This window comes from Scardinius erythrophthalmus, assembly GCF_964197995.2.
Source record: "Scardinius erythrophthalmus genome assembly, chromosome: 2".
NCBI classification, from domain to species: domain Eukaryota; kingdom Metazoa; phylum Chordata; class Actinopteri; order Cypriniformes; family Leuciscidae; genus Scardinius; species Scardinius erythrophthalmus.
Window position 1 is genome coordinate 37,767,392 of NC_138222.1, and position 27,390 is coordinate 37,794,781.

The 27,390-nt window shown below is 37.4% G+C and overlaps 2 protein-coding genes across 3 annotated transcripts in view; both read right to left on the reverse strand.

The window, feature by feature from the left end:
* The window catches only part of cep89 (centrosomal protein 89), a gene marked incomplete at its 3' end in the record, with an annotated part of 141,410 nt that extends 141,035 nt beyond the window's left edge, over window positions 1–375 (reverse strand). Inside the window, 1 exon segment of the mRNA XM_081347582.1 lies at window positions 108–375. Coding sequence (XP_081203708.1) covers window positions 108–200 — 93 coding nt within the window. The 5' untranslated portion in view covers window positions 201–375.
* A 1,999-nt stretch (window positions 376–2,374) lies between these two features.
* On the reverse strand, window positions 2,375–26,944 carry rhpn2 (rhophilin, Rho GTPase binding protein 2). 2 transcript variants are annotated; one of them, XM_081394050.1, is made up of 15 exons: window positions 26,621–26,944; window positions 21,896–22,011; window positions 16,956–17,084; window positions 12,251–12,326; window positions 11,730–11,807; window positions 11,451–11,575; window positions 10,948–11,114; window positions 10,092–10,279; window positions 8,955–9,111; window positions 8,289–8,408; window positions 7,995–8,189; window positions 7,170–7,246; window positions 5,316–5,462; window positions 4,527–4,685; window positions 2,375–4,180 (listed from the first exon to the last, which is right to left on the reverse strand). In XM_081394050.1, exons 1-15 carry the CDS (start codon window positions 26,687–26,689, stop codon window positions 3,938–3,940), a joined length of 2,046 nt encoding a protein of 681 aa, XP_081250176.1. In that variant the 5' UTR covers window positions 26,690–26,944; the 3' UTR covers window positions 2,375–3,937. The 2 variants fall into 2 exon arrangements, with proteins under 2 accessions (XP_081250176.1, XP_081250177.1); XM_081394051.1 differs by having other exon boundaries at window positions 2,392–4,180; window positions 7,200–7,246; window positions 26,621–26,867.
* Between the last annotated feature and the right edge of the window lie 446 nt (window positions 26,945–27,390).

Sequence of the window (27,390 nt, forward strand, 5' to 3'; positions counted from 1 at the left end):
ATTAACTTAACGTTAGTCTTTTTAAAGGTTGCTTAGTACCACGGACGTAGCCACAAAGTGTAACTTTAGCTTATATTACAGTTATATTTAAGCAATAGAAGACTTACAAATTCTCTCTTCTCTTTTCTCCTGAAGCTGAAGTTGAATTTGGATGACATAGTCCTCAACAAACTTCCTCGCTTCGGTGAGAGATGTGACATTAAGATTTATGAAAACCGCGGTCAGGACTTATCTTTCCAGAGCTATCGGTGTGGCAAAACTATGTTTTATAGCTCATAACCGACAGATTTTTATTTTATTTTTTATAAACAACGATTATTTTAATCGAAATCTGAATAGATTCAACTCAACTTCACGTAACTAGACGCTTTCCATAAAAAAACCTTGAAATATAACAACTCCTCCTATTGGTTTGCGTGTGCTCGCTTAACCAATCAGCGTTGTTTTTTAATCCTCTTAGCAACGGCGTCGTGCCACGTGTGAGTGCGGCACTTCTCCAGCAGAGGGAAGTCTCGGCCACAACTGTGAAGTCTGCACGGGGGAAAGTAATAAAGGTTGATTTATATGAGTTATTATTGACTTTTCTGTTGTCTATGGATAATTTTAAATAGCTTTAAGTCAAGTTTGAAATGTATAATGTATTAAATATCGTTTTGGCTTTGAGCCAGGCTTTGTGACCTCAGAATCTCCAAATAACAGAATTAAAGTCTATTTGAAAATATGGAGAACTATATAAAGACTTCATGATCTTTCACCTTCTTGTTGTGCAGCTCAAGTCTATGGATCAAATTTGACCCCAAATTAGTTGACAATTTCTAAATTTGAACCCCACATACTTTCGCTATGAGGGTGCAATGGAGTTAAAGGCCATAGTTAAATGTAATTTTAACCAAAAACACTAAAGGTGACAAAATCACCAAACACTTTCCTAAACATCTATAGTTTTGCAGGGGATTTTGTGAAATACACATAACCTAAAATTGTAGCTCTACGATGAACAGAATTCATCAACTAACAGCATGTTATAATGTTTAGCTAACATTATGAAATGCTACAAGTGTGTTCCACAATTTTTCCATACTTTTTACTTTATTACTCCATATTCAACTACTACAACTATTATTATTATTATTTATCTTACATAAATCCTCAGAACATGCATTGAAAGTAGGAAAGAGGTCAGTATCACTGTCATCTAGAGATTTAACAGTTTTTAATCCTATTGTGTACTATCTGTGGAGTCAGCCCCGCTGGAGTGAAACGTTCTATACTTAGTATCTAATCTTCATGACACAGTATTTGACACAAATACATTCACTAAAGTCTGTAATGGTATAAAACTGTTCCACATCAAGTTTGCATTTAAAGAAAACAATGTAAGTTGTCATTGCAAATATTTTTAGTGTACTAGACTAGTATTAATTTCAATAAGTAGGCCTATGTGTCATCTCCTAACTTGACTCCATTTGTAAGTGGGTTAAATGTATGCTTCCTGTGCTTTTACAAGACTGCTGAAGAGGAGAAAGTGGGTGAGTCATACTGTTAGAAATCACTCTGGTGGAAAGTGTTCCCGTTAAAAGCAGACTCATGTGGGATATAAATGATTCCAGTAAAACTCCAGTTTTTGAATAAAAGCTATTGTTGAATAAGTCCTGAGTCAGTGTATTTCTGAGATTAATGTTCTCCAGCTGTATGAGATGCAGAGACATCTTATCTATCTTTCTCTCACACACACACATAACCACTGTGACATCACTGCTGGCGTTGGTAAGCTATCTCTCTAATAACCTAACCAAAGCCACACCATAAAATTCCCCAGTCTGTGAGTGATTTAAAATCCATTAGTCCACCACACCATTTTCACTGCCCAGATGATTCACATGCACACAGAGCACAACACGAACTATGCTTTTCCTTTAATACAAAAAGAACAGAGTGTGAATCTCTTTTGCTCTGTTTTACTGAGGATCCTCAGTGCAGGTCAATCGATCGTTATTTTACTCTAATGGTGAGATTACTCCATTCTGCCCTGCCTTTACATGGAGTTTCACATTCAAGTCACAGAGGACAACAAGACTTTGAAATATATATTTTAGAATTCAAAAAGGAGAAGTGGGTAATATATGAATAAAACATAGTCATGTCATAATCTACATATTCTGCTGCGTTCACACTGTCGGTTATCTGTCTTAAAAAAATACAAATCGGAAAAATAAATTAGGCCAAAACTGACACAATCTGCTTTCTAACTGTCAAACCTTGTTCATGCATGACCTGTATTAAGATATAACCACTTGCTTACGCAATTGGTACGTTTAACCAGAATTGGCATGGTTGGGATGATTACACAGTGAATGACCACAGTAACCTCTTACACAATAAGAACAGCCACAGCTTTGACCCCGTATTTTATTTAGATCAAAATTTACATATACAACATAAAAGTAGACAACAATATAGTTTGCATCATAATCCAGACATTTCCATAGACATATCCATTGGTAATCTACATAAATTGTAGATACAAGAGCAAATAATCAATAAACCTGCTCTATTATTACTAACATTTGTAGCCAAGTTACAATTTCGGGCATTGATGCAGGTTCTGGTTTGACCCTAAAGAAAAGGTCTGTGAACTTTAACTTTCAAAGAATCATTAATATGTAACCTTGTAATATAAACATCCTCTCAGAACAGTGTTTGTCATTATAATTCCAAATGTGGCACTAGCAGAAACATAAATGGTAAGGATACATTCATTAACAATAATAAAGTTTTTACAAGCAGGAGCGGAAGTCCAGTTAAATACAATTTTGTCAGTGTAGACTGTTGTAAGGCATTTTAAAGGCTTCTGACTTTCTAGGATACTGAGAGGCAGTGTTTTCCACAAATAAATGAAAAGTTAAATATTATCAGTAAGACAAAAAAAAAACCACATTGCCATCTGTAGCCTTTGAGCTATACCATATAAACAGAAGAGCGTACACCAAGTAACAGAAAGATATGTAACCAAAAAACAATCAGGCCACAGTTTCACGATACAAAACCTAAATACTTAAAATGAATACATGTTTATATAGATATTTTTTCTCTTTATTTTGCATAAAAATTATTTGATTATCAAATGTGTATAAAAATCTACTTTGTAGACAGTGAAATATTCCAACACTGAAGAAGCGCCAGGTAAAACACATGAAACAAAGGTTAAAAAAGAACAGCATTTGTATTCACTGCTATGTTCCATCCTTCTTGCTTGAATTTAGCAATAGAGTCCTATCATAGTATTTCACTTCAGTACGTAAATACTTGAGTTACACCAAATCATATTACTGTTTGTACAGACATTCCAAGGCCAAAAGCTATTCATCACCATCCTCTCCTACATTCTGTTCTTCTACAGTGATTGACACAGGATTAGAATTCTGTTTCGATGATGCAAGATCATCACAGAAACCTGCTGTGGTGGTCTGTCTGTAAGCTACAGGCTCAAAAAAAGGCTGCATGTTAACTGACAATCTACCAGCCCTCATTTTAATTTGAAGAGGATGCCTGTTAATGCCACTAATTTGTGGAATTTTCCAAAAAAAAGAAAAAGAAAAATCCTTCATAACACCATTTAGCCATTCAATAAAACAATAATAAAACAAACCAATAAAAAAAAAAAAAACTTCGAGCAGCATACACGTCATGTTTTTATCTACTGATTTGTTAAAACACGTAATCATTCTCCTTTAATTTATTGGCAAGATTTTCTAGACAACCGGACAAATGAAGGAACAAGAGTATAGCTTACACCTGTGTTTATAGGTCTGTGCAAAATGTACATTTTTATTTTCCATCTGTAATTTATCTGAATCTCACTAAAAATCTCTCCTCCTCTTCTTGCAATATAGTGTGCTTTTACACTATCAGCATAAGTATATATCCAGTTTTGTGTTTAGTAGAGGGCGCTTTCATTATATGAGTTGGGATAGGTAGGTCTGTTCCAGGGTCCATTGTAATCTGCAGTAGGGAGACTCAGCGTGCTGCTGCTCTTCTTGTTCTTGAGACCCCAGCTGAGGAATGATGGTTTTTTTGCTACCTTGCGAGACTTCGGGTTTTTATCATCCTCATCATGTGCCAGGCAGATCATGGAGTAGGTCTTCGACAGACCGCTGCAGTATGTAGCACTCTTGGTGGGCTTCAGAAACAAATAGAGAGAGAGAGAGAGAGAGAAAATTAAACCACCAACAACACTTATTCTGAATAAAACAGCATTTATTTGAAATATAAATATTTTGTGACACTATAAACGTCTTTACTGCCACATGTGATCAATTTAATTCATCCTTGATGAAGAAATATAAACCTCTTCTTTTTTTAAACCGTACTGACCCCTTTTGAACGGTAGTGTATTTATATTCACAACTATACTGTTGATATTAGCATAATATATTATATTATTAAATATAATTCCTCTTTGGGATATTAAATATAATTCCTCCATCAATGGTAGGCAAAGAAAACCTTGAGAAAAAAGCAGTTACCATTGGCTGGCTGCTGCTATCCATCATGCTGACCACTCTGATGTTGACGCCCTCCTCATCCACATCCTTTAAAAGCTTCATAACGTCACTCACTCCCAGCCATTTGCACTCTGTGTCGCCCACAGCAACAATGTAATCTCCTTCTCTCAGTCCCTCGGCCTGGTGATGAAGAGACAGTGGAGAGAAAAAGAAACAAAGGAAAAACAGGAGAAGGTCAGAGAAGTAAATCACGTCCTGCAAGAGTGGCGCTTTGACACTTCAGATATTTATGGTATGAGTTTATCGGCACGACCACACTGCTGTTACCATAGAGATGAGCTCTGAGAGGACTCGTTTTTGTGCTCCAACAAAAATAAAGTGAGTTATTTGTGGGAGACACACAGCTGCTTGAGACAGCTTGAGACTCGTATGGTCAAAAACAGGTGCAGTGGGCGTGGATATATGTGTGTTTTGTTTTCATTTAATTGCTGTGGTCAAAGATTAAATCTACATCAGCTTCAAGGACATTCACATGTATAAAAGGAAGATTAATTGAAACAGGAAGTAGGTTCCTCTTCTGATAATTGTCATGGCTATTAATTGTTTATTTGCAATACAATGGAGGGGGGAGAAGTTTACATCAAGGAACACACAAATGTCTCAGTTTCTTTTTGTCCATACAGTTGTACACAGTGTCCACTGTTGTTTTGAACACCATTGTTCATTATATGGACAAAAAAGTTCTTTAAAATATCTTCTTTTGGTGTTCAACAAGCATTATCGTGTTTGTGTCTGTGCGTGAACACTCACTGCTGCGGGACAAAGTGGATCGAGTGACTGTATCTGAACGGGCACATCTCCCTTCAGAGTGAATCCGAGGTCTCTGTCCTGCAGTCTCAGCCGGATGGTGCGCGGAGCTGACCATCTCTGCTTAGCGGAGAACACTGACAAAGGCCCCTGCACAACACAAATACAACAGCAATTCACTATAGCAACTCACCTAATTCAAACACACTCGGGGCGTTTGTAACTTTAACCTGCCACCCTGGTTGTCCTTGGCTGTAAATCCAAACTGCTCACCATCCAAACATTTGGCTTACTGGCAGACTGACTTCACGCAGTATATGCGAATGGCTTTGCTCATATGGTGTAGAAGGTTTATTTAATATCATCATGAAAAGCACCGCCATCTGAGGTGATGTTCAGGTTGAAGCATTTAAGGCAGTGGTTCTCAACCAGAGGGCACAAAAGGTTTTACTTCCAGGGGGGCCAAAAGAGCCTTCAAATTTAAATTTAGTTACATTAAAAATCTTAAAGGGTTAGTTCACCCAAAAATTACATTTCTGTCATTGACCCCTGTCTCAGAAAGGTCATCTGACTTGATTAAGGACTTGCAAAGCTTATATGTTAAACTGACCTCCCCATGTTCTACGGAAATGAAATTTCAAGTAAGGGGTAATTTAAAGAGCCCATGGTAACTGTTACAGGATCACAGCAGTGGTTCTTTGAACTCTCTGAAGGTCACTCAGACATCTGAAGGTGGTAAAACTCAAATATACGCTTCCATAAAACTAACCACATCATAAACTCTGCCTCCTTCACCTGAATTAGCCTGCTCCCTACAGCCAGAGGGAACGGAATATACGTCACTGTGGTTCTCGAATGTTCCAGTTCTGTACACCAGATATACAATTCTAATATTCTAGCACAGAGTCAAAACGATTCTTCCAGTTTCACAGAATCTACTGCAGACGAAGACTGTTTGTTACAGAAATCAAACTCAAAATAAAGACAAACGGGTCAATGAAATAAAGTTAGGTTGTGAAGATTATCTTGAACAAAACGTGTAAGAATCAGAAACATTTGTTGGTCACAGAGCTTATTTTCTGCAATAATCCAAAATGCAATGGGAATTTTTTTTTTTTTTGGAGGAAATCAGAGTGATGCTAACTTCTGGATTGACCTAAAATCACTGCAACACTCTATAACAAAATTATTTACGCAGAGATATACATTTGACAATTATATAAACTTGATTACTAATAAAAACAAAGGTTTTAGGAGGAATCAAGTTTAAGAAAAAATTAACAGCACATCACCCCTCAACAAGTCATTCAATATGTGGTAGGTATCATTAATGTCTGTGGACAAATAGTGCAGGATGAGTTTTGTGCCAAAGTTAAATGCTTAGAGTTAGAAGTTTGTTCAAACCTCTGACACCAAATACGAGTAATAGTAATAGTATAAACAAGGTTGATTTGAGTTTTATAGAGTCATAGTTTCAGGATGTTGTAACACTCAGAAATTCAGATTCAAACCAGGGTTATTCATATTAGTACTGTAAAAGGAATATCATACTCTACAGACTGACCAAACAGATTCCCCAAAAATTCTAAAATATGCCTCAGCATCATCCCCAACTGGTTACAGTAATTTGGTTTTACAAAATAAATTAAAACCTCAGATTGTTGAGGTTATGGTCTGTTTGGCCAGTGTGTACAGGTCAATTAACATGGGTCTGTTCAACAGCACACATGCTCACATAAGACTTAATTATTATGTAAAACTATTCTGTGTACCAAGAAAGCTGCAAATTTGTACAAGCATTCCTGTGCTGTGAAAAGAGCTTGAACGTTTTTTGAGTAGAATTAGTAGCCCACATACCAGCCGATGGAATAGGTCTGTGACTTTCACCTTGATGGCAGCTGGAATCTCCATCTCAGCTTTCTTTTCTGTTTTAGCTAACAGAGAAGGAGTAAAACAATGTTACTGCATGTTTACAATGTCAACTGAACTTAGCACTTTTGTTCTCTACTGTAACATGCAGGTTGTGTTCTGAGAACACAGTTCAAAATGTGATGCTTCAGTGAAAACAAAACTCACTGTTGCATATGGTTTACTTTTTAGATTTAAAAACTACAGCACAACTGTCAAAGTTTACATGAGCAAATAACATCAATCTCCAGTAATCCAATCATGTGATCAGGCGAGACAGAACATTTGTTTAAATCTGGAAGTAAAATGCATCGCAAATGTACCAGGACACATCCAGATGCATTAGTGTTTATAATGGTTGTGATATGGTTACATGCGATTGCAACTAAAAGGGTGCTGGTCACACTGCACTTTTAGTTCCATTGATTTCCATTCATATGCATACAAATGCGAGAGACAGAAAACGTAAGTTCAGCACTCTGACCTGTAAATTTGTGAAGATTTGTGCCCAATAGAAAATTAATTCGTCATGGCATGACTGCTGAGCTAAATTAAAATAACGCAATGCATCCATTTTGGATGCATTATACATTGGATTATGCTTTTAAAAAAGATGCTGCAGAATGTAACGTCATATTACGACCGTTGCAGTTTTTGCTAAATGTTTGCGTGCTCAAAGTCTAGTGCAACCGTGGCTTAATACTGTATGTGGTCTGAGTGATCACATTGATTAAAACATTCTAAAACTGACTACTGTGTCTATCTCTGACTTACAGATAATATCTGGTGCAAGCATGTAGTCCGTGAACTCATCTTCCTTATCATTTTGGTCGAACTTGGTAAGAGAGCGTTTGAGGCTAGCTTGCAGAATGTCACTCAGGATGTCCAGTTTTTGCAGGTGTCGACAGCAAGAATGTGTGCGGATGGCCTCTTCGTGACCCATGATGGAGCGCTGCAGATGAGCTTTACCTGAGCAAACAGACAGAAAATATTAGTTCAGTGTGCTAAAGTGGAATATCCCAATCATTTACAGTACACCTGACAGGTATGCATGTATGAGCTTCACACCTATTCTCTGTCTGTCGTCCTTATTCTTCAGGATGTCAAGGGGAGAACGTCCCTCTGGCATGGCATCGTATAGTTGTGACAGAGCCTTCTCTTGTTTGTCCTCATCATCACTAGGCATCACTACACACACACAGACACATACATCATCAACATTCAAAAACTGCATTGATTGTTCAATACAACAGGATACAATCCTGTAAATTTCATTTTATTCCACTAAGGCTATGTTAATTGTTGTGGCATTTACACATTCCATTATGCATTTACTCGGTCTGTAGAGCCCAAATAAGCTCATTAATAGCCAAAACTGTCTTTTATGGAGACGTAAAAACACAAGAGAGGAAGAGAGGATGGAGGAGTGACTGTTTGAATAACAAAGAGAATGTTACATAATCCCATTAGTTCTGGCACAGTCCATCAGCACACTGTCAAAAGTAGCCGAGATACTGAACCTTCTCTGGCTTTCATCTGCCTCCCTCTTTACGTCCTCAAAAAAGCTCCCCAGAATAAAGTCCATTAAAGCACTGATACCTGAATCCTTCTTTACTCTCACAAGCAAAAGGAAACAGTTTCTATGAATGAGACACAAAGGTAACCTTTAAAGGTTCCAGTGGGCTGTCAGCCAAAGGGAGATGGCCAAGAGCTGTGATTGGCTGCTTAACTTACACTGGTGGTCAAGCAGAGCGGTGGAGACAAAGTAATGGGCCAGTGAGTTGTAGTGATTGGTCTTCAGATGGGACATGGTAGTCCAGAAAAAGGGCACGTTGTTCTTAATGGGGGTCTGGATCATGGACTGGTGAACTTGACTGTAGGTCTCCCCCACCTGAGAAAAGAAAGGAGAGAGGGGTAAATGTCACAACCACTCCAGACAGAGGAGTAACTGTAGGCTTTGGGAAAAGGCCTGCATACTGACAGGATCAATAGGTCATGTATTTATACATATGTAAAAATGTCCCTTCGTAACGATGCCCCAAGGTTGAATTAAAACAGAAAGAATATCACAGCAAAACATTTTTTATACATACACTACTAAAGTTTGGGGTCAGTGCGATTTTTTTCATGTTTTTGAAAAAAGCATCTTATGCTCCATTTATTTGATTTAAAATTAAAAAAATACAGTAGAAAAAGCAATATTGTAAAATATTATTACAGTATAATATAACTATTTTCCATTGCAATATTTATTCAAATGTAATTTATTCCTATGATGGAAAAGCTGAATTTTCAGCGTCATTGCTCCAGTCTTCAGTGTCACATGATCCTTCAGAAATCATTCTAATATGATGATTTGGCGCATAAGAAATATTTTGTCTTATCAACGTGAAAAAAAAAAAAAGTGCTGCTATTTTGGTTGAAACTAAATATTAAGGATTTCAAGATTTGAAATTTCAAACCAACAGCATTTATTTGAAATAGAAATCCTTGGTATGTTTTTACACCTTTACTGTCTCTTTTGATAAATTTAATGCATCCTTACTAAATAAAAGTTTTAGCTTATTTAAATCATTTTTAAAGCTAGTGAATTTAGGCATCACTACATTATAATGTACAAAATTCATTCTGAGATTTGCTAAAGATTACATTAAACAATGTTATGTGTGTGTTTTTTTAACAAATAAGGGACCATTAGATGACAACAAAGTTAATTCGAAATGTAAAAATAATGAAAATGAGCATGCATAATTAAATATCCAATATCAACTAAGTAAATATTAAATAAATAAAAAACACTCCAATGTATTACAGATAGATACCCACTGTAATATCACTGAATTCCTTAGTCTGAAAACATTTAACAAGTACCTTGGCAGCCTCTTGTGCCATTTTGAGCAGGCTGAAGAACTCATTTCGGATTCCTGGCAGAGTGATCAGCTCAAACATACACTCCTGCGCCTGTGCTAGCATCAGCCGGATCAGCATGCTCAGCATTGCAGGACTCATATCATAACTGGGAGTGTGTGTAAATGTCTCCTTCAGGAAGTGCAGCACACCTACAGCAGAACATACAGAAACAAAACCGGACAGAATTCAACATTACATTCAACATTATATCTACACAAACCAGTCCCCTTATATTTGCCAGTCCACTGCAGCACTAGCGTAAATTAAACAGAAAATTCTATCTAGATCATTTCTTATTAAGCTTCCCAACATTATAGCTCATATAAAATAGCATTGTCATCTCTTTCATTTAATGATTTTGCAAACACAGAGATCTTAGAGATAAAAAAAGACTTGTAGGACAGTGTGTCAATCAATTTCTGTAATAAATCAAAGCAACAAAAGGGGAGGGCGATCATATTTGGACTTTCTTTCCGGTGGAGATATACAAAACATTCTATGTGATGAAAGACAGCGGGTTTGGCTGTTTTGATAGCTTAAGAAAGCAAGCCAAATCTCTCTTTATGCTGCTGTTATTTTAAGGAGGTTAAAAACCAACACAAGCCACTGAGTTCCCATGAGCCTGTGACAGATCTGCTGTTGAGGGGGAAGAATTACGTCATGTTCACTCCACCTCAAAACACAATCAGAACCTGAATACACGTCTGTTCTCATGAGGCAGGAGTTCAACCATGGTTCATCATGGATAGTTTTGGATACCTTACCTTCTCACAGACTTATCTGCATATAAGAAGTGCATCTACTCAAAACCTCTCACCTGCAGATTTCTGGAAGGCAGCGATGGCATCCTCGAGTCCAGCTTGTGTCTGTCTGTCGGCACGGGTGCCAATCTGGGAGTAGAGAGCTGCCATGTTGAAAAGCATGCTGGCTTTCTCCAGAGAGATGTTCTGCTGGCACACAGGCATGCCGGTAAAGGAGTCATACCTGCGTAGGCACAAAACAATGTGTGTTAAAACTCACGTGAGGATTTATTTTTTTGTTCGGTTGCATATGTAGTGCTGTGTTAATAGGAATTGCATACTATATGTTTATTAACAGTTCCGTTAATTCTCTCCAGCTTTTTAATGATGACACCTTTTCTTTATTTATCCTGTCATCTCCCTTTGTCTCTAGGGTAATAAATGAAACAAAAAGCTGATGTATAAACATAGAAACAACAAAGGCAGCCTGACAGTCCAGTCAGACCAGTTGTGTGTTTCCTCTGAATGAGTTGGTTTTTTTACAGCTGATACATACTGGTGTGGGCGAGATGCAACCTACCATGTGAAGAAAATGCCAAGCTGGCGTGTAGGGGAGAAAAAACGAGTCTCCAAGAAGGAAAGTTGACTGAAGTAGTTGGCAAGCAAATCCACACCAGAAGGATTACGACTGGGGGTCCGACAGGCCTGAAACACACACATTTACTTCAGGATCTTTGATAATACCGGTCTCATTGGTTAGTCTTGAGCATCTGTTTTTACTGATCAGATTTATGTTATCCAAAAATTCAATTTCAACCAAGAATCGAACCTGGCACCTTTTACAGATGTTGTATCATACCTGTCTCAGGTCCATCAGGTCATCAATCTGATCCTGAAAGTTTGAGCCGTCTTCACTGTAGTGTTCCAGGATGAAGTCCTGTTCAAATAAAAAAATTTCATATCAATTCATTGATAATGTCAACGCAAACACAAAAAGGCCACATAGTCACGTATAGGTCTGTTCTCCTTGTTAAACTTGTCTGAAAACTGATGTACCATTAACACTGTGTCATAGATTCACCTGCATTGCTATGTCATTACAGAGCTAAATTACAGGTTGAAAGCATCTGATTGATCCTTGTCTCTCAACAAACATCTCAACACCCACTTATTTATAAGACAATAAATGCCATGCATCAAACATCACTGTAGACTTTCAAAACAGCAATTAACGTTTTATTGAGTATTTGGCTTCCTTGTTTATTACTCTGACCTACTTTCTGTTTTCACTAAGAAAAGCTTTGAGAATCATGAAAGCCACCTAACTCAACGCCTGATAACTGAGGTAAACATTGAGGGGTCGTCGTGAAAGAAACTGACCTTGAGAGGAACAGAGAAATCGACATCCTTTGTCTCCTTCAGTCCCAGAGGGATGAGAGGGATGCTGGCTGTCTCTCTGTAAAATGAATACAAAGAGAGAATAGAAATTAAATTTAGAAAAACCAAAGGAGAACACTTTCAGTATTTAGGAAAGAATAAGGCTCAGAAAGGCAGGACCCACTAATCTGTGTGTGACTCAGAACTGAGACATGCTTGTGTATGTGACCCCTTTCACACATTACAAATACTATGACGATTCTCTGCAAGTTTCAATCAACTCTAAGACTGAAACAGCTGATACCCGAGTAAAGGATGGTTTACCATCACAAGCCTATTAACCTACTTGCGTCATAGAAAAATATTGACTATTAAAAAAATTTGACCTAAGAAAGAGGTGACTGTGTGTGAGTGGGTATGTCTGGTACATTTTGTCTGATCAAACTTTGTAAACTTCAGCACAATATAATTATATGCATGTTGTCATTGCATTAACTACAGTGCTTGCACTGGTGGGGCATTAGCTCAAAGCAGGCTGGGTGAAGACAGACTAGAGAACACATGAGTGTGAGCTGATGAGAGGCAGTCCTGGCCTGTCCTGATTGCATCTAGATGACAGATAACAGTGCAGCACCAGTGTGGTTCTGGGAAATGTTTGTGAGAAATATTGCCGGACCAGAGGAAATAGTAACTAAATTCACTATGCCTAAAAAAATCTGAATTTTAGTTAGACTGTAAGGACATTTATGATGTTATTAAATATTTATTTCAAATAAATTCGGTTCTTTTGAACTTTCTATTCAGAAAAATATATTAAAATAGAAAACAGTTTTTAAATTATATTTCACAACATTACTGTTTTTGTTGTATTTTCAATAAATTAAATGCAGCCTTTTAAAACAAACAAAATCTTTCCAAATTTAAACTTTTGAACAGTAGTGTATGCTAAAAAAGTTAACATTGGAGTTATGAATTGATATTAATGTATTATGTAAAAACAATGAATAATATTATATTATATATTTATAAATAATCTAGATTAATAAATGCTGTATAATTTTTGTTCATTGTTATCTAATCCATTAACTAAGGATACCTAAATGAACCTTGTTGTAAAGTGTAACCAAGTAATTAAACACAAAAGGCAGGAGAAGATGTGTAGAAAGAAGTTTGTGTAATTCAGTCGTTCAAATTCTGGAACAGATTACTTGTTGCAGGCCTAGATATAAGAACTCACTCTCAAACTGGAAACAAAGTTCATTTCAAACTCCTAGAGAATAACAACAACATTTCCATGTTGCAAGTGTAGCACTGAATCACACATCACAACAACATGTTGACATCCGCCATGTTCTTCAGTGCACTATGTAATAAGAACTTCAAAGAACGAAAACCAATCACGGTGCAGAGAACATTAACTGCAGTGATACACAGAGAACAGAAGACAGGTTTGTCTGTACACTCTTCAAGCCATGAGAAAAACAGACAGAGAGGGATAGAAGGGGGGTGCAGGGCATGAAAGAAATGAAAGAATGCAGTTCTGTACTTATACTGATACACACACACACACACACACAGTAAGCTGGAAGCCAGGTGCAAAAGAGAATGCCACATTGTGTGCAGCTACAGGAAGACCTTGTTCTGTTCGGTCTTCTGTGCATGAAACACCGGTGATAACACTGCACCAATGGGAATATTCCTTTTCTCAGACTCATCATATTCAGGAGGTGATAGGCTTTGTTTGTTTTACAGGACAAATAAAGCGGGTTTGTAGAAATTTGAAGAAACACATTTGCAGTGAGGAGGAAGAGAGTAACCGGAGATTCTGGAGAGAGAACGCAGGCTGGTATGCACAAGCCCTTCAAAGTCAAAAAGCACAACCACAAATATACTCAACAAATACAATGCCTGTCCAAAACGGACACACCTACTGCTTTATTGCTGCTATTAGTACCATTTTAAAGCAGCAGTACAGTATTAAAAGTATGCAATGACACAAATGGAAGTATTGGAATCATGAAGGGACCAAAATCAAACGAACTGAAACTTTTAGTTTCTTCAGAGTCGCCACCTTTTGCCTTCTACTTATGTTGGGGTTCTTTAAACCAACGTCAGACACCTGGGATGCTTTTTAGATGGAATAAAAATTTAAACACTTGTTGGTAACTTGAATTTGGATTTAAGCATAATTTGAGCCAAACCCATCTGTTACAGGACAAATCATAGCATAGGAGATTTAAAAGATTATATTCATCGACAAAACAAATTAAGTTTAATTCAAAAGATCTAAGATTATGAGAAACATAAATTGAGTCAAACCTGTGCCTTTGTTAAACTGGGACAGTTCACCGAAAATTAAGACAAGAGATTATATTTTGATAAAAATGTAGTAATTTTTTTTATATATACACAAATGGTGTTGTTTTGGACCCTACTGAGTTCATTATAGAGATTAAAACATTCTTCAAAATATATATTTTTTGTGTTTAGCAGAAGAAAGAAAGTCATACAAGTTTGGAACAACATAAGGGTGAGTACATTTAAAAAAAAAAAAAAAAAAAAAAAAAAAGGATGGGTGGGTGGATTTTCATTTTTGAGTGAACTATCCCTTTAACACATACCACACTTTTACTTCAAAAAGAAAAAAAGGGAGATTGTCTCTCATGTTTACAGCTTTAAAGCGAGTTATAATTACGGATGTAGGTCAAGGGTTCAGAATCCGGTGCAGATGTCTGCAGGAGGTTTTTCTGGTTTACTATGAACCCTTCAGGCACAGGCGATAAACACTCTTTCATTAGTGCTTGGCCTAGAGGAACAAACCTCAGACTGTAAGCCTCAACATGTTATGAAGCTAATGCTGATGAAGAACTAGCAGGGTTTGAGCTGAAGATATGTCTGAGCTTTCTTAGAGCAGAGAAAGACGGCTGTTCTCGTGCAGAGGGTGAAGCAGGCCAAAGACACTCAAGGGTGCGTGTACGTGTACACACACTCTCACTCACAGTGGTCTGAGAGGCAAAAGAGGGCTTAGAGAGGATTTAAAGAGGACTAGAATCCAACTGTAACCAAGGAAACAAACTCCAACCTACAAAATAAACAAAACATACACAGCATGATGGTCAAAAAAGCATGACTGCAGTGCCACTAATGAATCCTTTCATTTTGGCTGCAGGGTTTACTTTGTATGCCTAATGAAAGAATCACTAAAACACCCTTGAATACAGAGAACGTGTTTTCCTCTCTCTATTGCCATCTATCTGACAGTATGACCATTCTAAGCTAAAACATTTTTTCACATATGATGATTTTGACAGAATTTGATGCCAGTGAGAGAATGTCAAACATGCTATAACTATGATACCATGGAAAAGGAAGCAGAAACACAAAATTAAAAAGAAAACTTGAACACACTCCTGCACATCCTCTTCTGACACGTGAGAGGAGACATGTGGCATGTGTGTGAGAAAGGAGGATGAGCCTGAGGAATCACCAGAATCATCAACCTGTCAACCCACCTCTGCATAAACCTGTCTGACCAGTTGTGTGGAGTGGAGTCTCTATCTATTGGAAATTTGATTAATGTAAAGAAACTCAAAAAGATGTACCTGACTAACCAATGAACCTGCAGTCCATGTCTTGTCTTCTCTTTAAACTTCAGTCAAGTTTAGATTATTTCTCAACTATAAGGGTAGATAGCAATGGAGGGAGCATTGGGTAGCATAAGTAGAAGAGACCCTCCAATCAACCTTTTTCCTGAACACAGAAGTCTCCTTTACATTTCTGATCACGACATTTTGAAGAATATGGGTAACCAAACAGTTAATGGACCCCATTGACTTCCATAGTATGAAAAAAAAAAAAAAATACTATGTAAGTCAATGGGGCCCAACTATCCCTTTAAGTGCTGCGAGACATAAAATTGTATGCTTTAATAAAATGAGACATAAAATGCTTTGACATAAAATGCAAGGCATATATTCTTTTTTTTTTTTTTAGATTTGCTGGTGCTCAAAACATATTTTGCAGGAATTTCTTCAGTTTATTGCTGTTGTTGTGGCAGTGACTTAATACTTAAACAAACAGAAATTGCAATTGTATTTCGTTCACTATTGTGACGTATATCCGAGTGAAAAGGCTTCTCAAAAAATAAAATAATAATAATAATAATATGTTGGCCAGGACTTGATTTTGTCCATCAGGTTTTGATGGGATTGCTGGATTGTTGTTGTTTGCTAATTGCTGCGATCTCATTTGAATGACTGGATTTTCTTAAACTTCCTAGTACTGGAAGGCCTTATGACTATGTAGCAGGAGCTCACAAAATTACTTCTGAGATACAAGTCACAATCGCAGGAAATTTATGTGCATGCTTACATGGAATCTGTAGCCACAGAATTTCCAAAAAAGCTTTGCTGATTTCCGCAATATTCAAATATCTATCCTCTATGACCTCATAGATCAGTAGAGAAAATGTGATAATACAGGGCAGTGAGCAGGGAGTTCAGCAGGGAGTCTGCTCTTATATCATTCTGCACACAGCCCTTACATTACTGTAATTCATCAGGGAGGCTCTGTGTGTCCAGATAAACTGGACATGTGCGTGAGTAGAACTTGTGGATCCTTTTCTCTAGAATGGATCTTAATCTGCCTTGAGTAAGTTCTCACTGTATCTTTCTTCATCCTAATCAGTGCTGTGTGTGCGTGTACTTACTGTACGTTCTGATAAACTTCCACAGAGCTGTTGAGTCCTTCCAGCTGTTCCATAAGAAGCTGTAGATCTGAGTTGACATAACTCAGCTCCAGCACCACCTGCTCCCGAACCTTATTATTGGACGTCGCCCTTGAGAAAGAGAAAGAGAGGGAGAGGGAGAGAGAGGATAAGCAGAGGTCATATCCACAGTAACTCACAACACTGCACCATTCACACAATTTCACAATGTCTCTGGTGTGAAATGTCCTTCTAGTTCAACATCTGCAGTACAGAAGGGAGAGGCTGATAAGAATGTAGCTTTTGTTATTTTGTGTGCTTGATAGAAATAAGTGGCAAGTGTGCAGTACAGCCATGCTTGTCAAAGAAAGGCTTTAGAATTAAACCACACTGTCCTGATCAAACACTCACTGAATAGGAAAAAGAGATATGCCTGACTAAAACCAATAAAACACCACATTATAGAGAGACAGATGAACATTTGCATAGCGGCCCCGTTTCATCTGTGACTTCTATTCTAAAATCTTGTCAATGGGAGGAGGTGAGATGAGGCCAGGTTGGACTGGAGACTTGAGCTCTTATTATTCCACAGGCACACAGTTGTAAAAAAGAAGAAACAACTTTGTTCCTTTTTAAATCGCATACCTTGTGGTTCTAACAAACACACTCAACAGAGAAAAAAAAGACTACCAAGACACCTTTATTACATGTATGTACTACTACTACTACTAACAGGATGTTCTTTAATTTTTAAGTAAATATAACTCTTATGAGTCATGTTTTCCATTGTTTAATACCCAACACCTCCCTCACTGATGGGATCGCATCAACCTGAGTGAGAAATTAACCTCTCTCTGCTTTTCACATCTTCTATTATATATAATGCAGTGGTTCAGTTTCAACAGCAGAAGGGCCCTAAAATAATAATAATAATAATAATAATAATAATAATAATAATAATAATAATAATACACATCTTAAAGTCCTCATGAGGTAGCCTATATACAGTATTATTCTGTACACAAACGCAAAAGCACATTGGCAGGGTGGGACGTTACAAAATTAGCACTCAATGAAACCGGTTGGGCATGTAGGCTCACTCAAACAAACAAGAATGTGGATTACAGCCACTTAGATCAGAAAGATAGGTACACGACGACACATATCTATAGATAGGTTTCTCAACGTCACGACGCGTAGAGAGAGAGAGAGAGAGAGAGAGAGAGAGAGAGAGAGAGAGAGAGAGAGAGAGAGAGAGAGAGAGAGAGAGAGAGAGAGAGAGAGAGAGAGAGAGAGAGAGAGAGAGAGAGAGAGAGAGAGAGAGAGAGAGAGAGAGAGAGAGAGAGAGAGAGAGAGAGAGAGAGAGAGAGAGAGAGAGAGAGAGAGAGAGAGAGAGAGAGAGAGATGTGGGGGAAGGGAGTTTAATAAAAGCAGATGACATCCTCACAATCAATCTATTATGTGGTCCCTTCTCCCATGAACCACTAACCTCTGAGACCCATGAATGAGAGAACATTCCAGATCACCTCTGAACATAGAGCAGCTATGAATGGAAGGTGAAGAGATTGAGCAAGAATCCACACCCCATCCCAATAATAATGAGCTCAAGCAAAGAAAAACACTCAGTCATCCGGCTCTATTGAAGGGCTATAAAACTGACTCATGAATATCATTAAAATACATACAATCTTTAGATCTGACTCACGCATTAAACACAGAAGTAATTACGGTAGTGTTTCACTGAGTTATCGGCGTCTGCTGACATGTCTGTGTACGTGCCTGCGTGGACGTGTAAAACAGGCTGACAGAAGACCTCAGGGCCATTTGCACACCCATCAAAGCATTGCAATGACCTCACTAGTGTACCTGTCACAACCGTCACCTGTTGACTAGTGGGAATTTGACTAGATCTAGAAACATTCCTTCGAGATTAAAAGCACCAAACTGCTTTATGCCTTGTATCTGCTTGGATCCAGCCTCGTTTCAGTCAGACAGCTCACAATATCCATCCAAACGCCAGCCAATCTCAGATGACAATAATGACAACATATCATCAACCCACAGAGAGTAAAAGAAGGGAGACTCACTTATAATTTCTTAGTCAAAAGAGTTTGTCCAAACTGTATTGTTCTATTAAGATATAAAGCCACTTTGATGTCAATGCCAATCAAATGCTGTGCTCCAAGGACCAACCCAGCAGCAGGTGTGTCCTTCAAAACCATGGAGACAACAGACACACTTAACGTCCCCATGGCGACCGGTTTGTGCAATGTTACAGTGTGTGCTTATCGTACAGGGAAAAACATTGGGATCTTTGAGATGTATCAGCTGTGGTTTTCACAACAAGATGCAACAGCAGTTCTGTAAACTTCACAAATATCTGTCCTTTCTAAATGCGTGGGTGTTCACTGAAAAGATGGCAGTGCTTCTCATCGGCTCACATTTCATTTATATAAATGCTTCCTTGAACAGAACTGATAGAAATCTGACAGACAGTCTAGCACTGGCCAGTTACAATCAGGCAAATTATGTCCTACAATCAAACCAAAGTATAATCAGAACTTTCGTGTCCTGACACAATTTGCATCAACAGTTACAGTATTCAAAACCATAGATAAACTTTTCAGCAGCTGAAAGAAAATAGGCAAAAATATATGTAGATTACTGTTCAAACTTTTGATCAGTTTTTTTTAAAGAAATTATTAATTTCATTCAGCAAGAACACATTAAATTCAAAAGTGACTGTAAAGACTTTTAAACGGTTACAAAAGAAATCTGGTTCAAATAAAATGCTGTTCTTTTTTCAAAAAATATATTAGTAGCACTGTTTTCAACATTGAATAAAAGAATAATAGCAATAATAAATGTTTCTTGAGCAGCAAATCAGCATATTAGAATGATTTCTAAAGGATCATGTGACTGAAGACTGGAGTAATGATGCTGAAAATTGACATCACAGGAATAAATTACATTTGAACATATAATAAAATAGAAACACTTGAATTTTAGTAACATTTCACATTCAGTCTTTTACTGTACTTTTACTTTTTGAACCAAAAAAATGCAGCCTTTGTGAGCATAGGAGACATCTTTCAAAAATTATCAAAAAAAAAAACTCTATGTAACTAAATAAACAGTTATTTTGAGGCAATGGCATTCTGTTTACTGCACATCATAAAAGTATGTGCCAACAACTTTATGACTGCTCAACAGTGACACATGCATAATTATGTTTTGTCAATTTTGTCAATAAGCCATACCAATTGAAGAAAGTGAATGTACTAAATTAGAAAAATATATGTTATATTATTCATTTGAACAGCTAATTGAAGGCTAATTTAAAATGACCATTTTTGGTTTAGGTTTTCAGCCCAGTAGGCCCAGAATTTTCAGTTTCCAAATTCTAATTCACAATGATTCATTTTAGAAACACCAATGCCATTAACATTCTGTGAACTGATGTGTTCTTTTGTATGAAAACATTCTTCCTTGATGCCATATTAGCGTGCTGCAAAACACCAGAAAGGTGACACTAAAAAATGATGATTTGCATGATACTTTGCATTTTTAGTTAGACAGTTTTTTCCTCTCTCGTCTGGTTCAGCTATAGCAATACACATGGCTGACCAGCGGTTAACATTCAAATCAGTGCCAGCATTTCATAGTTGATGGCTGGCTGCAAGAATGTTCGAAAAAGGACTTTGCATGGTAAATATATCTAAAAAAAAAACATACTTTTCAAAATAAACTGATCTAAGCAAAGTTTTTTTAAGAGATTAAAGGGGAAAATATTACTTCACCTCAATAAAACGTGGCTGCCTATACAGTAGAAAGTTGAAAAGATTTTTGAAATTGGTGCTACCTGACTAGAGAAAACCTTCCCTTTTGCAAAATAGGTAGGAAAACTGCAACACCCATAATGCACTCGCATGTTGCCGTCCAAGGCCACTCCCACCAGTCTGCTATGGATATGCTTGACCAGGGTCAAAAACCGCCTTGTTTTTTTAACTTTTAGTCATGATGAATGTGTTGAAGGGGGGATTAAAGAAACTGTCATTCTGTCAGTTCCGCCCAAAAGCAAGACGTTGTCGCGTACAGGAAAGAAAGCTGTGGCCACAGTGTTCCGTATTTACCATAATGCTGTTTAAAGAGTAGATATACTACTATACAATGATACAATTTTCAGTGATAAACCTACCCTTACAACTGTTTTGTTAATAACCCTCTGTCAATCCGACTGTCCGAAGGAAGGGACACAAAAATGCAGAAGTATAATCTGTAGTTTTCACGAAAACCCTGGAGCAAACGCATCATCTGGCGGATTTTGCGGACACTTTAAGGTTTCAGGTTTCAATGTCCTAGTTCTAGCCTCCATTGATATCTATCAGGTCTGAAAAATCTCACATATAGCATATTCCCAGCCTCTTTAGTCATCAGCTTTAACAAAGGCACAAAGTTACTGTGTCTATCATCAACTCCAAATCTAAAGGTAAAAATGCTAAAGGCACACCTGACAGGTGAGATGAGAGTGCAGATGAGCTCCAAACACTGGCTTTTGCACACATACAAACAGACAAATTCTTTGACGGCAGATTAGCAGCAAGGCTTCTGACTGAAACCTCACCTCAAAAAGAGCAAAGGATTCCTCCAAAACAGGGAAATGATTTACTTGACAGAGCCAGGGCTCTACGGTCTAGTGCCAGATACTTCAAGACAGATGTTATGTAACCAAAGCCAAACAGTGAATGAAAGACTACAGAACTTTATTTAAAAGAAAAACTTGTTTCGTCAATGATTGAAACATTATTGGGTCATTTTGGGAAATATGTCCTGCATTTGTTTGCATATCCACCCACATGCCCGTAGACAAACATCATAGGTGAGGGTGATAGATGAGCACTTGCCCTTGGGTTTGTGTCCACACATAAGTGTGCTTGACTTACTTGAGAAGGTTCTCCGCTCCAGCTCTCATCCTCATCTGTTTGATGATTTGCTGGTTGAGAACCGCTCTTTTATTCTGCAGTTTACTGCGGCCAGTCTGAGCAAATGGATTACATCCCTGTCAGAGAAAGAGATGGAGAGAAAGAGATTAACAACAGCTTACATGGCTCTTGGGGCGAGGACTCCCTATTTGACAGCTAGTATAAAATGAATTTATTGGCTGTTTTTATACACTGTGAACATTTCACAGTCTTATAAACCACAACTGCAATGCATTCCATAATTCCTATAAAAGATAAACACACAAGCACATGCCAGCCGACTCATACACCTTGTCACGTCAGTAAGGAGTGGCGTACACAGTACATGCTGTAAGGAGATCAATTTCCTACCCAGACACGCCTATAGAGAGTATCTATCTGTCATAAATCTGATAGCTGAGGGAGGAGGTCTGATTTATAGGAGGCTGGTATCAATCTAGATGGATAAAAACACAAACTGGTTACTGCTCTTATCGTGACAAACATTCTATGAGATCCTACTGTGAAAACGTAATGTCTATTTCTGAGAATACATAAACTAGCTATGACTGAGCACACAGGAAAGAGCACCAGCTTTCAATGGTGAAGTGATCTAACTTTTTATTTCATTATAGCCCAGTTCTAATGTATTAAGTTATACAAAACTGACCGCTTGATACACAGCTAGTGATGCTGACTGCTGTTTGTGTGAACAGCAGATATAGTTTATTTCAATCTTATGGTAATTTAATGTATAAAAGCGGCTACTGACATTCACAGGATCCACAACTATACTAAAAGTGTGGTCACATTTTCCATTGTTAGAAAAATGTCACGTTCATAATCCAGTACCTTCAATAGAAATCCATGTGATCAGGAATTTCGAGTGAGGGGGAAAAATTTCCCAGCATAGATTTCACATCGGGTTCAAGTGGGTCATATGAAGTAGCCATGGAATGCTGTTTGGTTTGAAGGTGACCTCTGTTGAGTGGTGCTTCATGCATTGCTATGCTATTAGAAATGGACAATGGACTGTTTGCTCACAAAATTTCACCCAAATCTCACTAATGTGACTCTTGAATTGTTATGTTACAAAAACAGGTTGAATACCATCTGTAACCAAAGTCAATACCATTTTCTATTCTTGCAACAGCCATGAATAACATCTAGAAGCACAGATACAGAAGTAAATGTTAAAGATGGTGACTTTCATACTACCTGAAAGTCTTATTTGACAATTTTTTTAATGATGATTACTATCGAGGTTTATCTATCAAATCTTAATTAGCAGACTTTGGCGTTACAATGCTTTATTTATAAGGGCAGATGAGTACAGCTCTGGTGGAAGAGAGACATTAAATGCATCTAAAAGTGTCAGATAACACACAGCTCATATCTCCGTCTCTATGAGTTACCAAAACCCCAAATGAAAAAAAAATGAAAAAAACATGCAACACACGTGAGATACGAACATGTGCAGTGCAGAGTGCCTCTCGTATTGCATGACATGACAGACTAGATGCCCCGTGAGGATTTGTTCGCACAATATAGGTTGGTCGAAATGCACAGGAAATTTAAGCTAGTCAATTTAATTATATAATTTGGTTGTCACTTTTGTTAATAATCTGACTGAATGTGAATGTAGCAACCTCAAACAAGAAAACCATAGACTGCTGCAGTGTAAACATGGGCCGTCTCTCACTAAATGCAACAGTGGTTGTCAAAGGGACCAGACGTGACCTCTGCACATTCTAGAATACCGACCAGGGCAATGTTTAGCGAAGCAGATCCAAAGAGCTGCCAGCACAACTGCGTTACACACAATCACACAGCAATTACCCTGGACTAACAGTGCAGACAGAGCAGAAACAAGGTCCTAATCAAACCAGGGCACAAATGAGACAGAAAACAGGGCCTCAACTGAGTTGTATAAGTGTTCAACATTTTGCAACTGTTATATATGGTGGGGTATCCGCACAAATATGAGACTACGGTAACAAATGTTAATTTATATTCTCAGCCTCGAGAATAGCCAATGACTAACCGTTCTGTCTCAAAGTTGGACTACAGAGTACACATTAAAGAATTAGGCAACAGGGAGTATATGCCATTCTGGTGAATTTTTTCATTTTAGTTTAAGACGCACTCTTTCCTTCTTACTCTGATCGGTCACTTTGCGTAATGCTATGAGATGTTCAGAAGCCATGTTATACTAATCCTAAATCACAGAACAGCTTCTCTTGCCTATGCCAGGACATGAGATGGGAGCATCTGTGTTTCATTAATGTTTGTGGTTTGGCTATACACTGTCACTGGGCAGATGCAACATTAATAGGAGGAAAACTGGGGAGGAAAATGCTGAATCTGCAATTCAGTTTCTCTAAGCAGTGCAGCCCAAGCAGGATCAGCTCAGGAGGAAATGGACCAAAACCACATCACCGGTCTGAACCAGCTCCCACCTGGTAACAGGCCTGAAACCTTTTCGCTGCAGATGGCGACCACACTCATTTTCAAAGAATTCATGTAATAAATGAAAATGAGACATGGGAAATGTACTAAACAAACAAAAAACTGCATTTCCTCTAAAATCCAATCAACTTTGCATTACCATAAACATTCTGCCCACACTTATTCAGAAAACCCAGTCTGTGATCCATTTTGCTTTTTTTTTTTATTCCCGTTTGTGTGAAAGCGCCTTCAGACAAACATTCAGAGATAAAATGTAGAAACCAATCACTATGCAGGCCAGTTTTACATCAACCACTTTAATATCAATGAGAAGCACTGAACAACAAAGCCCAATTGATACACTCTCAACACAAAGAGAGGTGAGCTCAACAGAGTTACACAATTTAACAATAGACCTCTTCAGCTGCCATTCACATTAACAAAGCTAAATTCCATCCAGAGTCTATGATAAATGTCAGAAACCTGTCAAACATTAGGCTACTCTTCCAAAAGTCAACAAACACATATAGATGTACACACAAGAAGACACAAGATAATCATAAGTATTGATATGTGTGAAGAGTAATACCGAATACTGTAGTCTAGTCACTCAATGGTTTATTTACAAACACACTGAGACAATTTCACCATGATCACTGCAGAACCTGAATTTAAAGAAATCAAAGTTGTCCAAATAAAAAGACAAGAAAATGCCAAAAACAACTCTACACAACTTGCTTACAAATAATTCACAATAAATAACCACAGTTTCCCCGAAAATATGATAGTTCTGCAAAATCATGACATATAATATGGGATTGTCTTCGGTCATGTTTACATGACAGTGGTTCCTAATAATAGAGATTCTATAAATTTGTATTGACTCTATAATAATTGATAACAAAAATAATCAACAATAAATTTTATTATAAATTGCAACTGAATAGCAATGCAATTAGTTCAAAAAACATAGGCTACATTTTTCTAAATATTTCTTGTTAGGTATTAACTGCAAGTATATAAAAAAGTAGGCCTATATATCTATATATATTTTTATAAGAGCAGTAACTCTGAATGTATTATTGTTATGGAGTAAAAATGTAATGCATTCAGATGAGTGAGATGTGTTCCTCTCTCATATCAGTTTTCGATTGTCGAGTTCACGCGCGTGATCATAGGCACTAAACCTATGCGCGTGAACTCGACAATCGATTACTATGGCCTTCCACCGAAAACAGGATGTAAACAGAGGTATGAGCGCTGGCTGAATTAACTTCATTTTTATTAATATCTCTAACATCTATCTACTGCAGTCAGATTCACCCATGTTCACTCGGAAGGAATCACTCACATTTTCTGTGCACTTGTAATGACACTTAAAGGATGTTAAGAGGCTAAAAAGCAGGCTTACTACTTGCCCCATTGAAGTCAATAGGGTGCAAATTTTAAAAATAGAATAACTCGGTGTAGGCAACACCGATTTTTGTCGTTGTTCTCTGTATTGACAGCACTCCAAATGTACAAAAAAATGAGCTCAATGTTAAAATTGACCGGAGTTCTCCTTTAATAGCAAATAGCCTACATTCATTACATTTCATTGCCTTCAAATGGCACATTGTTTGAAGCACAAAACTGGGCAGGATATAAAATAACATTTTTTGTAAATGAATTAAAATTACTTAGATAAAAAAAATGCTAACTAGTGACTAATTAATTATCAAAACAATCATAGTTGCAGGCCCTCCTAATAACAATTTATTGCAGTAATACTACCTGGAGTATGGTTAGCATGTTTTTTTTTTTTTTGTAAGGGACATTGATATAAAAAAAATAATTAAGAAACCAAACGAATATGGTAAATAAGGTGAATAAAATACAGAAATCAGTAGTAATCCTTCAAATAATAAATGATATACATGGTTAATTGTTTCTGAGTCTAAACTGTCTTCGCTTGGCATTGTTTTGTTTGGGAGGCAGAGCAGATGTGTGTTCATCTCCAACAGATCCTGTTACAAACACCTTATGAAGAAAGGAAGCTAAATGCCTCGTCCTTCACTTATTATCTACACTTCACGTCTTACAACTCATGAAAGAACATAAAAATAAGTCACGAATCTTTTCAAAACGACACTAGCAAAACTGCAGTGATGCTACATACATCTAAGACCGTGACAAATAAAAGGTCTTGAGGAATTTAACGTCAGCTAACGTTACGGAACCTTCGAGAAAAACAGAAATGAAACTTCGAGTCTCTCTTACCTTTTTGAAGTAGCCATTCTCCACCGGTCCGTTGGTCTTGCACCCATTGGGAATAAGACTGTCCGTCATTTCTGAATTCTCAACCGATGGCCTCGATAAAATTCAGAAAGCAGAAGTCGTAAGAAGTTCCTGCAGCTCAACAGGTGTGTGTCTCCAATGAGATCTCAGATATCTATTGATGCTCCACTGTTGTCCAAACTCTCCTAATCACATTCAGCATTCGCTATTTGCTGCACTTCCCCGTCCCGCCCCGCTCCGGATGCGTCACGAGTCAGGGGAGCTGCCCCTCAGTGGGCGGAGTCTGTCTGATCTCACCTGCGCAATTGCCACGCCCCCGATTCGACTTGTTTATAAAGGCCCAGCATCAACGACGTTATATTTAGCTCAAACATTGGTGACTGTTTAACTTGACGGATAGCCCAAACGTACCAGCCGACACCTAATACATATCATAGTTTTCAAATTACAACAGTGCTTTGTTTTGTCAATTTTGCTTTATTTTTTCTACTCAGTATAGAACCACAGACCCAGACGTGCCTTTTTCCAGTTGTACATTTATGTGTGTGTGTATATATATATATATATGATCACTTATTTTTTCTTATTAGTTTATCTGTTTTTTTTTACAGTGTGAGAAAGTATAGCCTACTTGGCAACAATCTTCATTCTGATTTATATATATATATATATATATATATATATATATATATATATATATATATATATATATATAATCATAATAATTTTCATTCTGATTCTGTAGGATAACA